The 16,196-nt window shown below is 43.0% G+C and overlaps 1 protein-coding gene across 4 annotated transcripts in view; it reads right to left on the bottom strand.

Moving 5' to 3' along the window:
* Positions 1-16,196, bottom strand: part of uvrag (UV radiation resistance associated gene) — a 314,525-nt gene that overhangs the window by 208,426 nt on the left and 89,903 nt on the right. For all 4 annotated transcript variants that reach the window (XM_055637544.1, XM_055637543.1, XM_055637546.1 and 1 more), the window contains one exon: positions 15,104-15,230. In XM_055637544.1, the coding sequence (XP_055493519.1) occupies positions 15,104-15,230 (127 nt within the window). The remainder of the gene's footprint in view (positions 1-15,103; positions 15,231-16,196) is intronic.

The raw sequence follows: 16,196 nt of genomic DNA on the forward strand, positions 1-16,196 counted from the left end.
CCAACTGCACACGGACTGCAGAGAACAGGATTGCACCTGGGTCGCTGGAACTGAGGCAAAGGCTCCGAGTTAGGGTCACTGAGCCACTCAAAACTCAATGCTCAACAATACCTACAAGCAGATAACAAAATGCATTACATAGAACATAGAACTGCACAGCACAAGAACAGGTCCCTGTGGCCCAAAATGTCCATGCCAAACATGATGTTAAGGCCACCTTAGCATCTGCCTGTACATAACCCATATCCCTCCATTCCCTGTGTATCCATATGCCTATCCAAAAGTATTTTAAATGCCACTAACGTGTCTGCTTCATCCATCACCCATGGCAGCGCGTTCCCAGCACCTGCCACCCGCTGTGTGAAAGAATTTGCCCTGCATGTCTACTTTACCAAATCATTTTATAACAATTAACAATGGGAAATGTTTAGAACTGATGAATTGTCATCTACCAAATCATTCCCTCTGTCCTCACCTCAAAGGCGTTGCCCGACCTGCTTAGCATTTAAATCTTCTGTTTTTACTTCAGATTTTCAATGTCTTTTTGCTTTTTGATTTCCTCTCTCCAGGGCCTGACACACCTTACACTCCAGTAGGAATTTTTATACACATCAACACCGGGTATATATTACAAAGGGAAATGTGAAAAGGTCTCAAGTGAAGACGCAATTATCTAACAAGCTGCATCCTGCATTAGCTTAATCTTTTGATAGAAATCAGCTCAACATCTGTCCAATATGTCAAGAATGCCACAAACAAAAAGCTTGATTTTAAGCACAAGATGCAAGGTATACATTTATCAATTAAAATGTACATATGTAATATTTTCTGTTTTTTCCATAAAACTGCTGAATTTAATGTTATATCACCCATAAACCAGCACTACCCTGCACACTACGGACAATTCACAATGTTTACCAAAGCCAATTAATCTTCAAAGCTGTTCGTCTTTAGTGTGTGGGAGTAAATCGGAGCACCCAGAGAAAACACACGCGGTCACAGGGAGATGGTACAAGCGACGTACAGACAGCACCCATGGGCAGGAATGAACCCAGGTCTCACCATTGCCTCCACAGACGCTGCCTGTCCCACTACTCCTTCAGTACGTCTTGTTTAATTCAAGCAACACTTGTTTTGTTCCAGCATTTGCAGTTCTTTGTGGCGCCATCTAGTCCAAGATTTTTCAATGTTAACTGGAGCTTTCCCAACTTGCAGGCAGTTGGCAAATAGCAGTTAGGGCTTCATTTCCTAATTCAGTTTTCGGATCTGAATTCAATTATTCAATCTGGAAATATGGAGAAATCTGGCAGTTGGCTGTTCTAAAAGTGCCAACAGAATACAATCACTGGAGGCAAAAGAGATTCAGATTTTTTTCTTAATAAAGCACAGTTGTTGGAGATAAGCAAAATAAGTACTAGAGACGTACAACATCAACTTGCCTTGGGCAACACTGAAGCCAAGCAAGCGGGATTATCTTCCTTTCCTAATACTGGCTAACTTGAACAAAGTTCTGTGGGTCTGATTTCAAGGTGATGCTGCAACATCAGTCAGTGTCATACTGCATGGAAACAGGCCCTTTGGGCCAACTCATTCATGCTGACCAAGATGCCCCAATGATTTGCCTGCATTGGCCATACCCCATTAAACCTTTCCTAGTCATGTAACAGTCCTTTTGTCCTTTAAATACCATTATAGTACTTGCCTCAACTCCCTTCAATGCTCGCCCAGATACCCACCATCCTCCGAATGGAAAAAGTTGCCCCTCTCACCTTAAACATGTTCTCTGGTCCTTGATTCACCTACCCTGGGTAAAAGACCCTGAGCATTCACCTCATGCTATCATGAATGTTCCCCTCATGATATTATAACCCTCTATTAGATCACCCCTCAGCCTCCAGCCCTCCGAGGAATAAAATCCGTGCGTGTCCAACGTCTCCCTATAGCTCAGGCCCTCGAGTTCCGGAAACATTCTTGTACTAGAAGGGTTCGGATCCAAAACGTCACCTATTCATTTTCCCCAAAGAAGGTGCCTGACCCGTTGTGTTACTTTTTGTGTCTATCTTCGGTATAACCAGCAGTTTCAGTTGCAGTTCCTTCCTACACTCCTTGCAAATCTTCTCTACATACTTTCCAGTTTAATGACAACTTCTCAGCATGCTCCCATCCTTCCAGTTGCATTTCTGCAAAACGAATAAATTCAGATAACAATCTTTCACTCCTTAAACCTACAGTTCTTTCCTGCAGGAGAAAGAAAAATACAGGCTTTAAATCAGACTTAAACCGATGTCTTGGGTCACAGGACAACATTCATTGAAAATTAGTAGACCCATGCTCTAACTGGTGATCCTCGTGTAATGTGGAGTTTCCCCATCACCGGCCACCCCCCACACCCTCCAAAGAGATAAATCTTCCAAAAAGGAACTTCCAGTTAGTTGCAGTTATTTATTCATTCGCAGATTTCATTTTGTACAGGTCCACCACCACCACCGATTTTCCAGCAACTGGTAGTCCGGCACTTCCTTTAATCCAGACAAAATTAAGAGAGCGCACTTGAAATCTCCCCCAGCAAGTTCCCCCGAAAATATGGCGCCTAGGCCGAATGAGGTGACCGATCACAACCTAATTGGGATTTCCGCGACTGAGCAGCTGATCGAATTTGCCACCAACGGTCAGGGATCTGGAAGGATTTTGTGAACATTTGTGCAGAAAGTCTCAGATTAAGAAGAATGTTGAAATGACCATTTTATCGGGGTGCATCACAGCATGGTTTGGGAACAGCTCCATCCAGACGGCAAGAAATAGCAGAGTTGTGGATGCAGCCCAGACTATCTCAGAAGCAAACAATCCCTACCATTGACTCCATCTACACTTCACGCTGCCTTGGCAAGGTCACTCCTTATCCCATCAGACAAGAAGTATGAAAACACATAGCTCCAGATTCAGAGGCAGTTTCTTCCCAGCTGTTAGCAGGCAACTGAAATGTCCTTTCATCAACTAGAGAGCGGCCTTAACCAGTACTATGATGGCATCTACCCCACTGGGCACCTTCAAACTATCTTTAATTGGACTTTACTGAACTTTATCTTACAAAAGCATTCTACCCTTGATCCTGCATCTGTGGATGGCTTGACATTAATCATGTATAAGTCTTTCTACCGACTGGATAGCACACAAAATAGCTTTCCACTGTACCTCAGTATACCTGACAATAATAAACTAACCTTTCCAGACAATACTGATCAAAAGTTAAACTAACCCCCCAAAAATTGAACAAACTCCAATTCAATTCTTATCTTTGAGCAAACAATATCATCACTAATTTTGAAAATTAATTTGCTTCCTTAATAATTATGAAGGAAGACAGAAGCTACAAAGGGAGGAGGATAGGCTGAATGAATGGGCAAAGGTATGGCAAATGAGATATAATGTGGGGGAATTGTGAAACTGAACATATTAGCAGAAAATGTATGTGTGGCACGGTTTGCAGTGTCAGAGATCTAGCTTCCTGGTGAGGACGCGACTATTATGCGCGTCGCGCCCTCGCCCCCCGGCCCCCCCCACAGCGGCCTACCTACCTGGATTGGCGCGGCCTTTCCTGCCGGGATCGACCGGAGCTCCAGCAGCGGCGGGACAGCGCTGGAACATCGCGGGGCTGGCGATGCCTTACCGGGGGTCGCCGTCTGGAGCCCGGAGTGCTGGACCTGCTGCATCAACATCATGGAGCTGCGGTTTGCAGAGCTGCCAACTCGGGCGGCGTGACTAAAAACGCGGGGGTCCTGTGACTCTGCCCGGCTATCCTCTTGTGGACTCAGGAGCTGCAGAGCCGGCAGCGGGAGGCGGCTTCAAATGTTTGGAAAGGTCCGGGCCGCTGAGGAGGAAGATATTTCTCACCGTCGGGGTGTCCGGCGGCACTGTCAGCGTCAGCGCCCAGGCGCAACTCCGTCAGCCCGGCGTGAGGGCCTGAACATCGGGCCGCCCGGGGCGGCGACTGCGGGTGCTCGGAAGGCCCCGACCACGGATGGACACGGAGGGGAGGCTGGCTGGACTATGGTGCCTTCCTCACCTGGGTGCCATTTATGTTATGTTGTGTTGTGGACTTTCTGTGTTTGTGCTTTTGTTAAATTTTTAATTCAATTTCAATTTTATTTTTAATATGTTTTATTATTTATTAATTATTTATTTTTTATTAGTTTTCTTGTGATTTTTTTTAACGATACTGCCTGTACGGGAAATTTATTTCGTTGTCTCAAAGTGAGGCAATGACAATAAAATTTGAATACAAGAATACAAGAATACAAGCTTAGGTCAGAGTGATATCTGCATTGAGATGCACATTTGACATGATGAAACGAGTTTCCTCCCTCATGCTGAAGTGCTTGTGGGAAAATTGAAGACTGTAAACTGCCCCGAGTGTGCAGTGAGGTAGCATTTAGGGGTGGGAAGTGGGGGAAGAGTTTAGTTTGGTTCATTTAATTTCATGGGTACAGAGAAACAGGGAAATGCTTGTTCTGCATGCTGACCCTTCAAATTATACTATCCACGAGGACAATATATCCTCTTCTAGAAGGACATGCAGAGAGCCGCCATCTTGCAACTTCCAAATGTTTGGAAAGTCCGATTTTGGCCCAAGGAGAGATGCAATTTCTAATATTTCTCACTTTACAGCTCGGCGTCCTGGCGGCACTGTATCGATGAAGTAGGGGTCGGCCTGGCCCAGCGCAATGCCGTCAGCTCCTTCCACCGCTGCAGCTCCCGCAGGCTGCACTCAACCCTCTCGCTCACCCACACGCTCCAGAGAGTCGCATTGGTGACATAATTACCACTTAAAAATCTCCATCAGCATTTAACTTGTAGATATCATGAATCTCTCAGATTGGAGCAAACACAAGGAATTGCAATGTCAACATCTTGCTGGAATAACTCAGCGGGTCTGGAAGTCATGGATAGGTGACGTTTTGGGTTGGAACCCTCCTACAGATTGCAGGAGAAGTACACTGCGGGAGTAACGCGGTTTACTCCTGATGTTAATTCATGCGTTCCTAATTTTATTCAATAAAATATTTTTCTTTCTGAAGGGAATATACCAACGCTGACAATGATTTAGCATCTCACCTGCATGGCCAACCTTAATGACCTAGACTGGACAGCGTTCATCAACATTTCTTTCAGAGTCCTCTAACGCTGGGTTACATCTTTTATCACCCACTACACTTTGCAGATGGTCTTGTGGGTGTCAACAAGGACTCTGTTGTGCTCTTTACATCAGGTCAGAAACTCATTGAAGGAAAAACTCTCATGAAGGCAACATTAGAGTTTCCTACTGTGACTGAACAAGACAAAAGGCCCGTTCTAGGTAGTTCTACACATCACTTGCAGGTCTTGCTCCTGTTCAAATTAACCAAAAATAATAAACTTCTAACAGTGCTAGTTTTATATAACAAGGATAAAACGGCACTAGTCCCACTTGATATATTAATATTCGCAGTTGCTCCCAGTTAGCTCAGCCATACTCCCACTGGCTCAGTGGCATTCATCATGTAAACTTTAACCTATGTATTTCTTCAGATGCAAAATATGTGGCAATTAACCCCATGAAATGTCATTTGCCATGGCGTGGACTTTGTCAAGGCCTTCATTGCAGCCGTTTCCAAATACCTCATCATTTAAGTTACTGGAGATAATTTTGACTGCTTTTTAGGATATAGATGCAAAAGAACAGAATCAGGAATGATCTGTGACAATATGCCATATTCAACATTTCTTTACATCAGAGGTGGACATTCAGCCCATCAAATCAATGCCAGATCTGGAGCAATCTCATCAAACCCATCCCTCGACCATTCATTCATGTGCCCATGAATACCCTTCTGATTCCATTACTAACCACCAGCACTGGGGCCAATTTACAGCAACCAGCAGCACAACTTTGAAATGGAAAAGGAAACTCGTGCACCCAGGGAAAACCTGTGTGGTTATCGGGAGAACACTCACACAGGTAGCATTGGAGGTCAGAATCAAACCTCGGTTATTGGACTTCTGGGGCAGGTTCACTGTGCCGCATAACTAGAAATATTTTCTCTCTTTTCTGGACCTTGCCTTGCACTAAGCCAGGGCTTGAAATTAACGGTTGCCCGGGTGCCATAGACCACTCAAAGCGCCACCGGGCAACCTAAACACCAAGCCATTTTGCCCGGCTTGGCAACCAGATACTGGTTTGTACCGAAGATAGACACAAAAAACTGGAGTAACTCCGCGGGTCAGGCAGCATCTCTGGAGAAAAGGAACGCAACGTTTTGTGTCGGCGGTGAAGGCTGTATTGCGTGGGCAAGATACTAGGTGAGGAAGCCCTGCACTAAGCATTATTTTCTTTAACCTGGATCTGTACACTGTGGGTGGATGCACGTGATCATGCATCCACTTTCCAGTGACTGGATAGCACACAACAAAAAACTTTTCGCCACACCTCGGTACACGTGACAATAAGATGATAATCACAGAATCATAAAGTGAAATAAATTTAAATCCAGCAGAAAAGGTTTAACGGTTAACGATCAATGTGTGTGGTCCAAACAAGTCATTCCATTGAGTCCCTCTGACCATCTAGCCAAGCCTGAGATTTTAGAGTCAGGGTCATTCAGTCTTATAGCATGGAACCAGGCCCTTCAGACTACCATGTCCACACTGACTATCAAACACCAAGGTTACACTCATCTCATGTGTAGGAAGGAACTCCAGATGCTGGTTTATACCACAGATAGACACAAAGTGCTAGAGTAACTCAGCGGGTCAGACAGTATTTCTGGGGGAAAAGGATGGGTAACATTTCGGGTCGGAAACTTCTTCGGACTGCTTCCCACTAATCGCAGGGTCTTTTTTCTCTGCTACGTTCCCTTCAACGCCTCTCAGATTTTACCACGCACCTACACACCTGGCACAAGTTACAGCCATCAATTATCCAACCGATTCACATCTTTAGAGCAGGGGAGAAAAAACAACAATTCGGAACCCACAAAGTCACTGGGAGAATGGGTGAACTCCAGAACCAAGGACGTTGGAGCTCCTACATAGCAACTCTATCAGCTGTGCCACTATGATAGATTCAAACCAACTCTGGCACATTATAAAGATATTATGCAAGAATATTAAGGCTCAGTTGAAATGAAAGAAAAAGGGACGACTCATAGCCAAAGGCCCAAAATGCAACTTTTTAATGAAATATGTCCAGTTACAAATTTACGACCTACAAGCAACTTTTAGTTATTCAGTCCGAAGTATAATCCCAACTTGAAACAGCATCTATCACAGAAACATAGACAGGTATAGGTGCAGGAATAGGCCATTCAGCCCTTCGAGCCAGCACCGCCATCCAATCTGATCATCAAAAATCAGTAGCCCGATCCTACTTTCACCCCATTTCCATCGATTCTGTTAATATAATCCATTCATTCCCTCCACATATATGCTGCCTTATCCCCAGGCACTTTGTTTTCTGCTTCAATGTCCTCAGCACTAAAATTTGAAATAAATTAAACATAATCCTTCACTCCTCATTGTGAAATACAACTGATTCATGAAAAATATTTTAATTTCACAGCATTATTTTCAGCAAGACAGCGACCAAGTGCACTTCCAACACAGTTCAACGGTCCGATTTAACTAATTCACCATCGTCTCAATGAAACTGTACATTGTCCATACACTGTAAATGGCTCGATTGTAATCATGTATTGTCTTTCCGCTGACTGGCTAGCACACGACAAAAGTTTTTCACTGTACACGTGACAATAAACTAAACTGAAGTCATCTGTATGTTGTCAATGCTAAGAAACTACAGGCACCTTGCGTTACACGCGGGTGTTAAGTGCTTGAAAAGCAGCACATAATTTTAAAATGCGTTAATTAAACATATATGTAACGACGCTGCCAGCAGGTAAATTTGAGCGCCTATTATAAAAATACCAGTGGGTAAATCAAGGTAAAGGAACAAACTCTTTATTTCAAAAACACACACATCTAATACGCGTAAAACGCGAGGTGCCAGTACTTGGAAAACAAGACTAGGTTAAGCAGAAACCAAATTGGTGAGACGGAAATTTAGGATTCAAAGTTGACTTTCTCGGGATGTTGGTGACTGCATCTCAATAACTGGTGAGTTATTGAGATGCAGCACTTGCAGATGTGTTTATTTCTGGAAAGGCCACGTCTGGCTGTCGAAGGTTTCTTTTCTATGAAGACTAATGACATTAGTTTTTATTTGCATTTCCATCGCTGGATTTGGACATTCCTATACCATGTAGGATCACATTGCTGCATTTTTATTAATTGATTGAAAGATTCAGCATGAAAACAGACCTTTCGGCCCACCGAGTTCATGCCGACCATCGATCAGCCGTTCACACGAGTTGTTTGTGATCCCACTCCCTTCAAGCCGGACCCAATTTACAGAGGCCAATTAACTTACACGTCTTTGGGATGTGGGAGGAAAGTGGAGCATCTGGAGGAAACCCACGTGGTCACAGGAAGGATGTGTGGGAATGAAACCAAGTGATTTGGTTTGTTTAGAGAGACTCACAAGGGATGTAAAGCTGAGGCTCCATAAGGTGCTGGTAAGGCCGCATTTGGAATATTGTGAGCTGTTTTGGGCACCACATCCGAGGAAAGATGGGTACAAGAGCAGAGAGGCAGGGGGGTGTAAAATGAGGGTAGAAGCAATAGGTAGCAAGGTGAAAAGTAAAAGTGGCAGGCAGACAAAACCAGGGCAAAAATCAAAAAGGGCCACTTTTCAACATAATTGTATAAGGGGTAAGAGAGTTGTAAAAACAAGTCTGAAGGCTTTGTGTCTCAATGCAAGGAGTGTTCGTAATAAGGTGGATGAGTTGAACGTGCAGATAGCCATTAATGATTATGATATAGTTGGGATCACGGAGTACATGGCTCCAGGGTGACCAAGGCTGCGAACTGAACATCCAGGGATATTTAATATTCAGGAGGGATAGAGAGAAAGGAAAAGGAGGTGGGGTAGCGTAGCTGGTTAGAGAGGAGATTAATGCAATGGAAAGGAAGGACATTAGTTTGGAGGATGTGGAATCGGTATGGGTAGAGCTGCGAAACACTAAGGGGCAGAAAAAGCTGGAGGGTGTTGTGTACAGGCCATCTAACAGTAGTAGTGAAGTTGGAGATGGTATCAAACAGGAAATTAGAAATGCATGTGACAAAAGCAAAACAGTTATAATGGGTGACTTCAATCTACATATAGATTGGGTGAATCAAATTGGCAGGGGTGCTGAGGAAGAGGATTCCTTGGAATGTATGCGGGATAGTTATCTAAATCAACATGTAGAGGAACCAACGAGAAAGCAGGCTATTTTAGACTGGGTATTGAGTAATGAGGAAGGGTTAGTTAGCAGTCTTGTTGTACGTGCCCCCTTGGGCAAGAGTTACCATAATATGGTTGAGTTCTTCATTAGGATGGAGAGTGATATTGTTAATTCAGAAACAATGGTTCTGAACCTAAAGAAAGGTAACTTTGAGGGTATGAGACGTGAATTGACCAAGATTGACTGGCAATTGATTCTAAAGGGGTTGACGGTGGATATGCAATGGAAGACATTTAAAGACTGCATGGATGAACTACAAAAATTGTTCATCCCAGTTTGGCAAAAGAATAAATCAGGGAAGGTAGTGCATCCGTGGATAACAAGGGAAATCAGGGATAGTATCAAAGCGAAGGATGATGTGTACAAATTAGCCAGAAATTCAGAGACCAGCAGAGGAGGACAAAGGGCTTAATTAGGAAAGGAAAAATAGATTATGAAAGAAAACTGGCAGGGAACATAAAAACTGACTGCAAAAGTTTTTATAGATATGTGAAAAGAAAGAGATTAGTTAAAACAAATGTAGGTCCCTTGCAGTCAGAAACAGGTGAGCTGATCATGGGGAACAAGGATATGGCGACCAATTGAATAACTACTTTGGTTCCGTCTTCACTAAGGAAGACATAAATAATCTGTCGGAAATAGCAGGGGACCGCGGTTCAAAGGAGTTGGAGGAATTGAGTGAAATCCAGGTTAGTCGGGAAGTGGTGTTGGGTAAATTGAATGGATTAAAGGCCGATAAATCCCCAGGGCCAGATAGGCTGCATCCCAGAGTACTTAAGGAAGTAGCTCCAGAAATAGTGGATGCATTAGTAATAATCTTTCAAAACTCTTTAGATTCTGGAGTAGTTCCTGAGGATTGGCGGGTAGCAAACGTAACCCCACTTTTTAAGAAGGGAGGGAGAGAGAAAGCGGGGAATTCCAAGACCAGTTAGTCCAACATCGGTAGTGGGGAAACTGCTAGTCAGTTATTAAAGATGGGATAGCAGCACATTTGGAAAGTGGTGAAATCATTGGACAAAGTCAGCATGGATTTACGAAAGGTAAATCATGTCTGACGAATCTTATATAATTTTTCGAGGATGTAACTAGTAGCGTGGATAGGGGAGAACCAGTGGCTGTGGTGTATCTGGACTTCCAGAAGGCTTTCGACAAGGTCCCACATAAGAGATTAGTATACAAAGTTAAAGCACACGGCATTGGGGGTTCAGTATTGATGTGGATAGAGAACTGGCTGGCAAACAGGAAGCAAAGAGTAGGAGTAAACAGGTCCTTTTCACAATGGCACGCAGTGACTAGTGGGGTACCGCAAGGCTCAGTGCTGGGACCCCAGCTATTTACAATATATATTAATGATCTGGATGAGGGAATTGCAGGCAATATCTCCAAGTTTGCGGATGACACTAAGCTGGGGGCAGTGTTAGCTGTGAGGAGGATGCTAGGAGACTGCAAGGTGACTTGGATAGGCTGGGTGAGTGGGCAAATGTTTGGCAAATGCAGTATAATGTGGATAAATGTGAGGTTATCCATTTTGGTGGCAAAAACAGGAAAGCACACTATTATCTAAATGGTGGCCGATTAGGAAAAGGGGAGATGCAGCGAGACCTGGGTGTCATGGTACACCAGTCATTGAAAGTAGGCATGCAGGTGCAGCAGGCAGTGAAGAAAGCAAATGGTATGTTAGCTTTCATAGCAAAAGGATTTGAGTATAGGAGCAGGGAGGTTCTACTGCAGTTGTACAGGGTCTTGGTGAGACCACACTTGGAGTATTGCATACAGTTTTGGTCTCCAAATCTGAGGAAGGACATTATTTCCATAGAGGGAGTGCAGAGAAGGTTCACCAGACTGATTCCTGGGATGTCAGGACTGTCTTATGAAGAAAGACTGGATAGACTTGGTTTATACTCTCTAGAATTTGGGAGATTGAGAGGGGATCTTATAGAAACTTACAAAATTCTTAAGGGGTTGGACAGGCTAGATGCAGGAAGATTGCTCCCGATGTTGGGGAAGTCCAGGACAAGGGGTCACAGCTTAAGGATAAGGGGGAAATCCTTTAAAACCGAGATGAGAAGAACTTTTTTCACACAGAGAGTGGTGAATCTCTGGAACTCTCTGCCACAGAGGGTAGTCGAGGCCAGGTCATTGGCTATATTTAAGAGGGAGTTAGATGTGGCCCTTGTTAAGGGGATCAGAGGGTATGGAGAGAAGGCAGGTACGGGATACTGAGTTGGATGATCAGCCATGATCATATTGAATGGCGGTGCAGGCTCGAAGGGCCAAATGGCCTACTCCTGCACCAAATTTCTATGTTTCTATGTAAGAAGTTGGGAGGTCATGTTGCAGTTGTATAAGACGTTGGTGAGGCCGCATTTAGAATATTGTGTTGAGTTCTGGGCACCATGTTATAGGAAAGATATTGTCAAGCTTGAAAGGGTTCAGAAAAGATTTACGAGGATGTTGCCAGGACTAGAGGTTGTGGGATATAGGGCGAGGTTGAGCAGGCTTGGTCTCTATTCCATGGAGCGTAGGAGGATGAGGGGAGATCTTATAGAGATAGACAAAATCATGAGAGGAATAGAATGGGTAAATGCACAGAGTCTTTTACCTAAAGTAGGGGAATCGAGGGCCAGAGGACATGGGTTTAAGATGAAGGGGAAAAGGTTTAATAGCAATCCGAGGGGTATCTTTTTCACATGCAACAAGCTGCCAGATGAGTTTGTTGAGGCTGGGACTATCCCATCATTTAAGAAACAGTTGGACAGGTACATGGATCGGACATATTTGGAGGGTTATGGACCAAGCGCAGGCAGGTGGGACTAGGATAGCTGGGACATTGTTGGCCGGTGTGGGAGAGTTGAGCCGAGTGGCCGGTTTCCACACGGTATTAATATCTATCTATCTATCTATCTATCTGTGTATCTATCTATCTATCTATCCATCTATCTATCTATCTATCTATCTATCTATCTATCTATCTATCTATCTATCTATCTATCTATGTATCTATCTATGTATCTATCTATGTATCTATCTATGTATCTATCTATCTATCTCACAGAGGATGGTGGGTAAATGGACACATGTGCCAGAGAACATAGTTGAGTCAGGTACTATAACAATATTTAAATCCATTTGGACTGGTACATGGAAAGGTTTAGAGATATATGGGCTAAACACCGGCAGGTGTGACTGATGGAAATGATGCTTCTTGGTCGGCATGGGCAAGTTGGGCTTCGGACCTGTTTCCGTGCTGTATGACCACAACTGGCATACTACAATGCTGAGCAGCACCTTTTTCAGAGTGGGGGGTGAGTATATGGAATGAGCTGCCAGAGGAGGTAGCTGAGCCAGGTAAGATAACAACATGTAAAGAGCACTTGGACAGGTACATGGATAGGAAAGATTTCAAAGGGATATGGGTACATGGGATGAGTGAAGATGGTGTGGGCAGTGCCGAAGGGTCTGTTTTCATGCTGTATGACTCCTGACGGCAATTGAGTGTGAACGCAGAATTAAACACAGAGGCCAAGGACAAGGTGTTCCATGAGGGAAAGAATGAGGGACACCAAATCAAGAGCATTTTACCAAAACTTTTTACAATGACCTCAGAAGCATATATTGTATCATAAGTTGACCATATCCACACATTCTCCTTATTGCAGCTTCTTTATGATTCCATCAGAGAACACGGATGCAAGTGTCTTGTCGGTACACACAGCAACCCCAAACTGGAATCATTCCAACTACAGTAATTCTATCTAATTCACCTCCTCCCTAATCCATTTGTTATTCTACAATACACTGACAAAAGCAATTTCCTCTCTTCCTCAGGGCGATTTTATCAGACTTTTGACAATGAAGAGCTGAAATCAGAAACTAAATTGATGACAGCCAAGTGCCTTCTTGGAGACAAAAAAACGGAAAATAATGAAACTGTTCAAGAAAAAGGATTGTACACAGTTGCTTCCCCTTATTTTGCTGTAATCAAGACTGAACAGTCCTCCACATCCAATACATGTGCATCAAGATCTCAAACTTTAGAATACTATTTATTACCTCTTAAAAATGCAAACTCGGGCGACAAAATTATGGTTTTAATTTAGTGCATTATTTTCTTCAAATGTGTTCATTACAGCCTTTAACTATTTTTTAAAAGGAAAATAACCAGAATTTTTTTTATGAAGCCAATGTTAAGGTGTAAGTGTCAGAGGCTGCAACTAACACACATTAAACGTAAGGCCCCAAGGCTGCTTTGTGGGAGCTAATGGTCTCAATTACATTTTAATTCAACCCACCAGAGAAGGTTTTTATGTTAGGAAATTAACCAATTTTCTTTACTAAATATATCTCATTATCTCCAGCAATATCTAAATTAACAGCAACTAGTCACACCAAGGGATTGGGTTCTTACCCAATTTGAGAAAATGTGAGATTTCCACCAATTTTCAACTTCAATTACCTAATTCTCGACAAAAATAGTTTTGCACGAAGCACCTATGGATCGGCCTCCTTCCCATTGCAGCCCATTCGCACTAACACATTCCTAATATATACTTGACAGAGTGTTTGACACATAGCTGAGAATGAGTGATAGCACCGGAGACAAATGTATGAAAACCTTCGCCCTTTGGGCATTTTTCTCCTGAATGCACATGGGTCTTAGTTTCCCCAGATGCTATGCAAACACAAAAAAAATGAATTTAAGTCATCAAGGCACCAAACTTTGGTGGGAAAATGCAAACATCTATACTAATGAACATTGCTCACTGAAGTCTGGGAAAAACAGGACTTTTTTTTTAAACCTCACTAGATACCTGAAATAATTACATATTTTGAATATGCATCACAAAAAAATATCTACCAATAACTTCATGTTATATCGAGGACACCTTAAATTGGATTCCCTTTCATTTTAGAAAAAAAGTCAGAGGCCACTTTTCCTTCCTCCATTGCTCCCGTTAATCAATTTAACTCTCAAAAGTCAAATTGTTCTCATGTTTAGTACCATCTGCTCAGGCTATTATTTAGAATCAAGGAACCCAGATGCTGGTTAAAAAAAAAAGACAACGTGCTGGAGGAATTGAGTGGGTCAGGCAGCATCACTGGAGAACACGGAGAGGTGACGTTTTGGGTCGAGACCCTTCTTCAAACTGGCTAGATTTTGTTGCCCCAAGTGTTTGATCTATGCACAAGCAAAAATGAAATTGACCTCATGAAAGGGCCTCAAAGGCTTCCTTTGTCATCATCTAATTCATATCACAACGATCAGAATTGTGCTGAATGCACAGATTCTTTTACCCAGAGTTCGGGAATCAAGAACTAGAGGACATAAGTTTACGGTGCAAGGAAAAATATTTACACACAGGTATGCGGCCTGCTGCCAGGGAAGGTGGTTTGGGCAGATACTATTACATTTAGAATAGGTTTGGACAGGTACATGCAGAGCAAAGGTTTGAAGGGATATTGAGCAACCCCAGGCAGTGATCAGGTTGAGTTCTCACCTGAAACAGCACAGTGCACCACCCCGTGTGTAACGTTTTACACAAAGCCATCAAAATTCGGCAACAGAAAAATCTGGGCCCAGTATAGATGGGGCATGTTGGCTGGCATGGGTAAGTTGGCCAAAGGGCCTCTTTCCATGCTATATTACAATGACTCCATGGTTGTAACTATTCCAATATTCAAACCAAAAACCAAAATCCAAGCATTTTTGCAAAATGTGTACTTGCCTTTGTCCTGGAATGCAAGCAACTCCTTCTGTAACACTTCCAACTCCCGTCCCAGTGCCTTCTCCTGTCTCTCTAGTTCATTCCGAAGCACCAAGATCTTCAACTGCAAACGCTCCCGTTCCTTTTTCTAACGGGAAGAGAACAGCAAAACACTTTTACTTCCAACAATCACCACTTCAGTTTACCAGCATCCCCACAAGTTACATCCAAATGGCTTAGAGATAAATTACATTTAAAGTTCATATTCCTTGGACAAATTACGCTTCTCCAGCGCACTAACAATACCTCTGGACGTTAGTGTTCACAAAGAGAAAGATTTCAGTTTCCATCGCAGTTTTAGATTGGTGCTGTGTACACTTGAGGGTTTAAAATAATTCTTCAGATTCCTTTACCTCTGGTGGACTGTTTAGGAGCAGCATTGATCAAACAGTGATCAGTTTGAGTTCTCACCTGAAACAGCACAGTGCACAACCCCGTGTGTATCGTTTTACACAAAGCCATCAAAATTCGGCAACAGAAAAATCTGGTACATCACACGACATTCTCGTATTGATAGAGAGCAAATAATTGGTTCAAATCCAAAAAAACTAAAAACTTTTGAATGACAAATAAAAGCATAATTCAAGATTTTCCAAAGGAGATATCCTTATCCCACATTCAAACCAGAGACAGTCGACAGAAATAGAATGCAGAGTCTATTTTCCAGGGTAGCGGAATCAAGAACTAGAGGACATATGTTTAAAGTAATAGGAACCTGAGGGGCAACTTCTTCACATAGAGGGCTGTGGGTAAACAGACTGAACTGTCAGAGGTGTAGTTGAGCCAGGTATTAGAATGACATTTGAAATCCATTTGAACATTTACAGGGAAAGGGAAGGTTTAGAGGGATATGGGCCAAACAAATGTTGATAGGATTAGTGTAGATGGGGTATCTCGGTCAGTATGGGCAAGTTGGGCCGAAAGGCCTATTTCCGTGCTGTATGACTCTATGACTTAGAATAGCAAGGCAGAAATAACCAGATTTTTAGAGAATGTGGAAACAAGGAACTGCAGCTGCTGGTTTACAAAGAAAGACACAAAGTGCTGGAGTAAC

The sequence above is a fragment of the Leucoraja erinacea genome, chromosome 6, assembly GCF_028641065.1.
Source record: "Leucoraja erinacea ecotype New England chromosome 6, Leri_hhj_1, whole genome shotgun sequence".
NCBI classification, from domain to species: Eukaryota; Metazoa; Chordata; class Chondrichthyes; order Rajiformes; family Rajidae; genus Leucoraja; species Leucoraja erinaceus.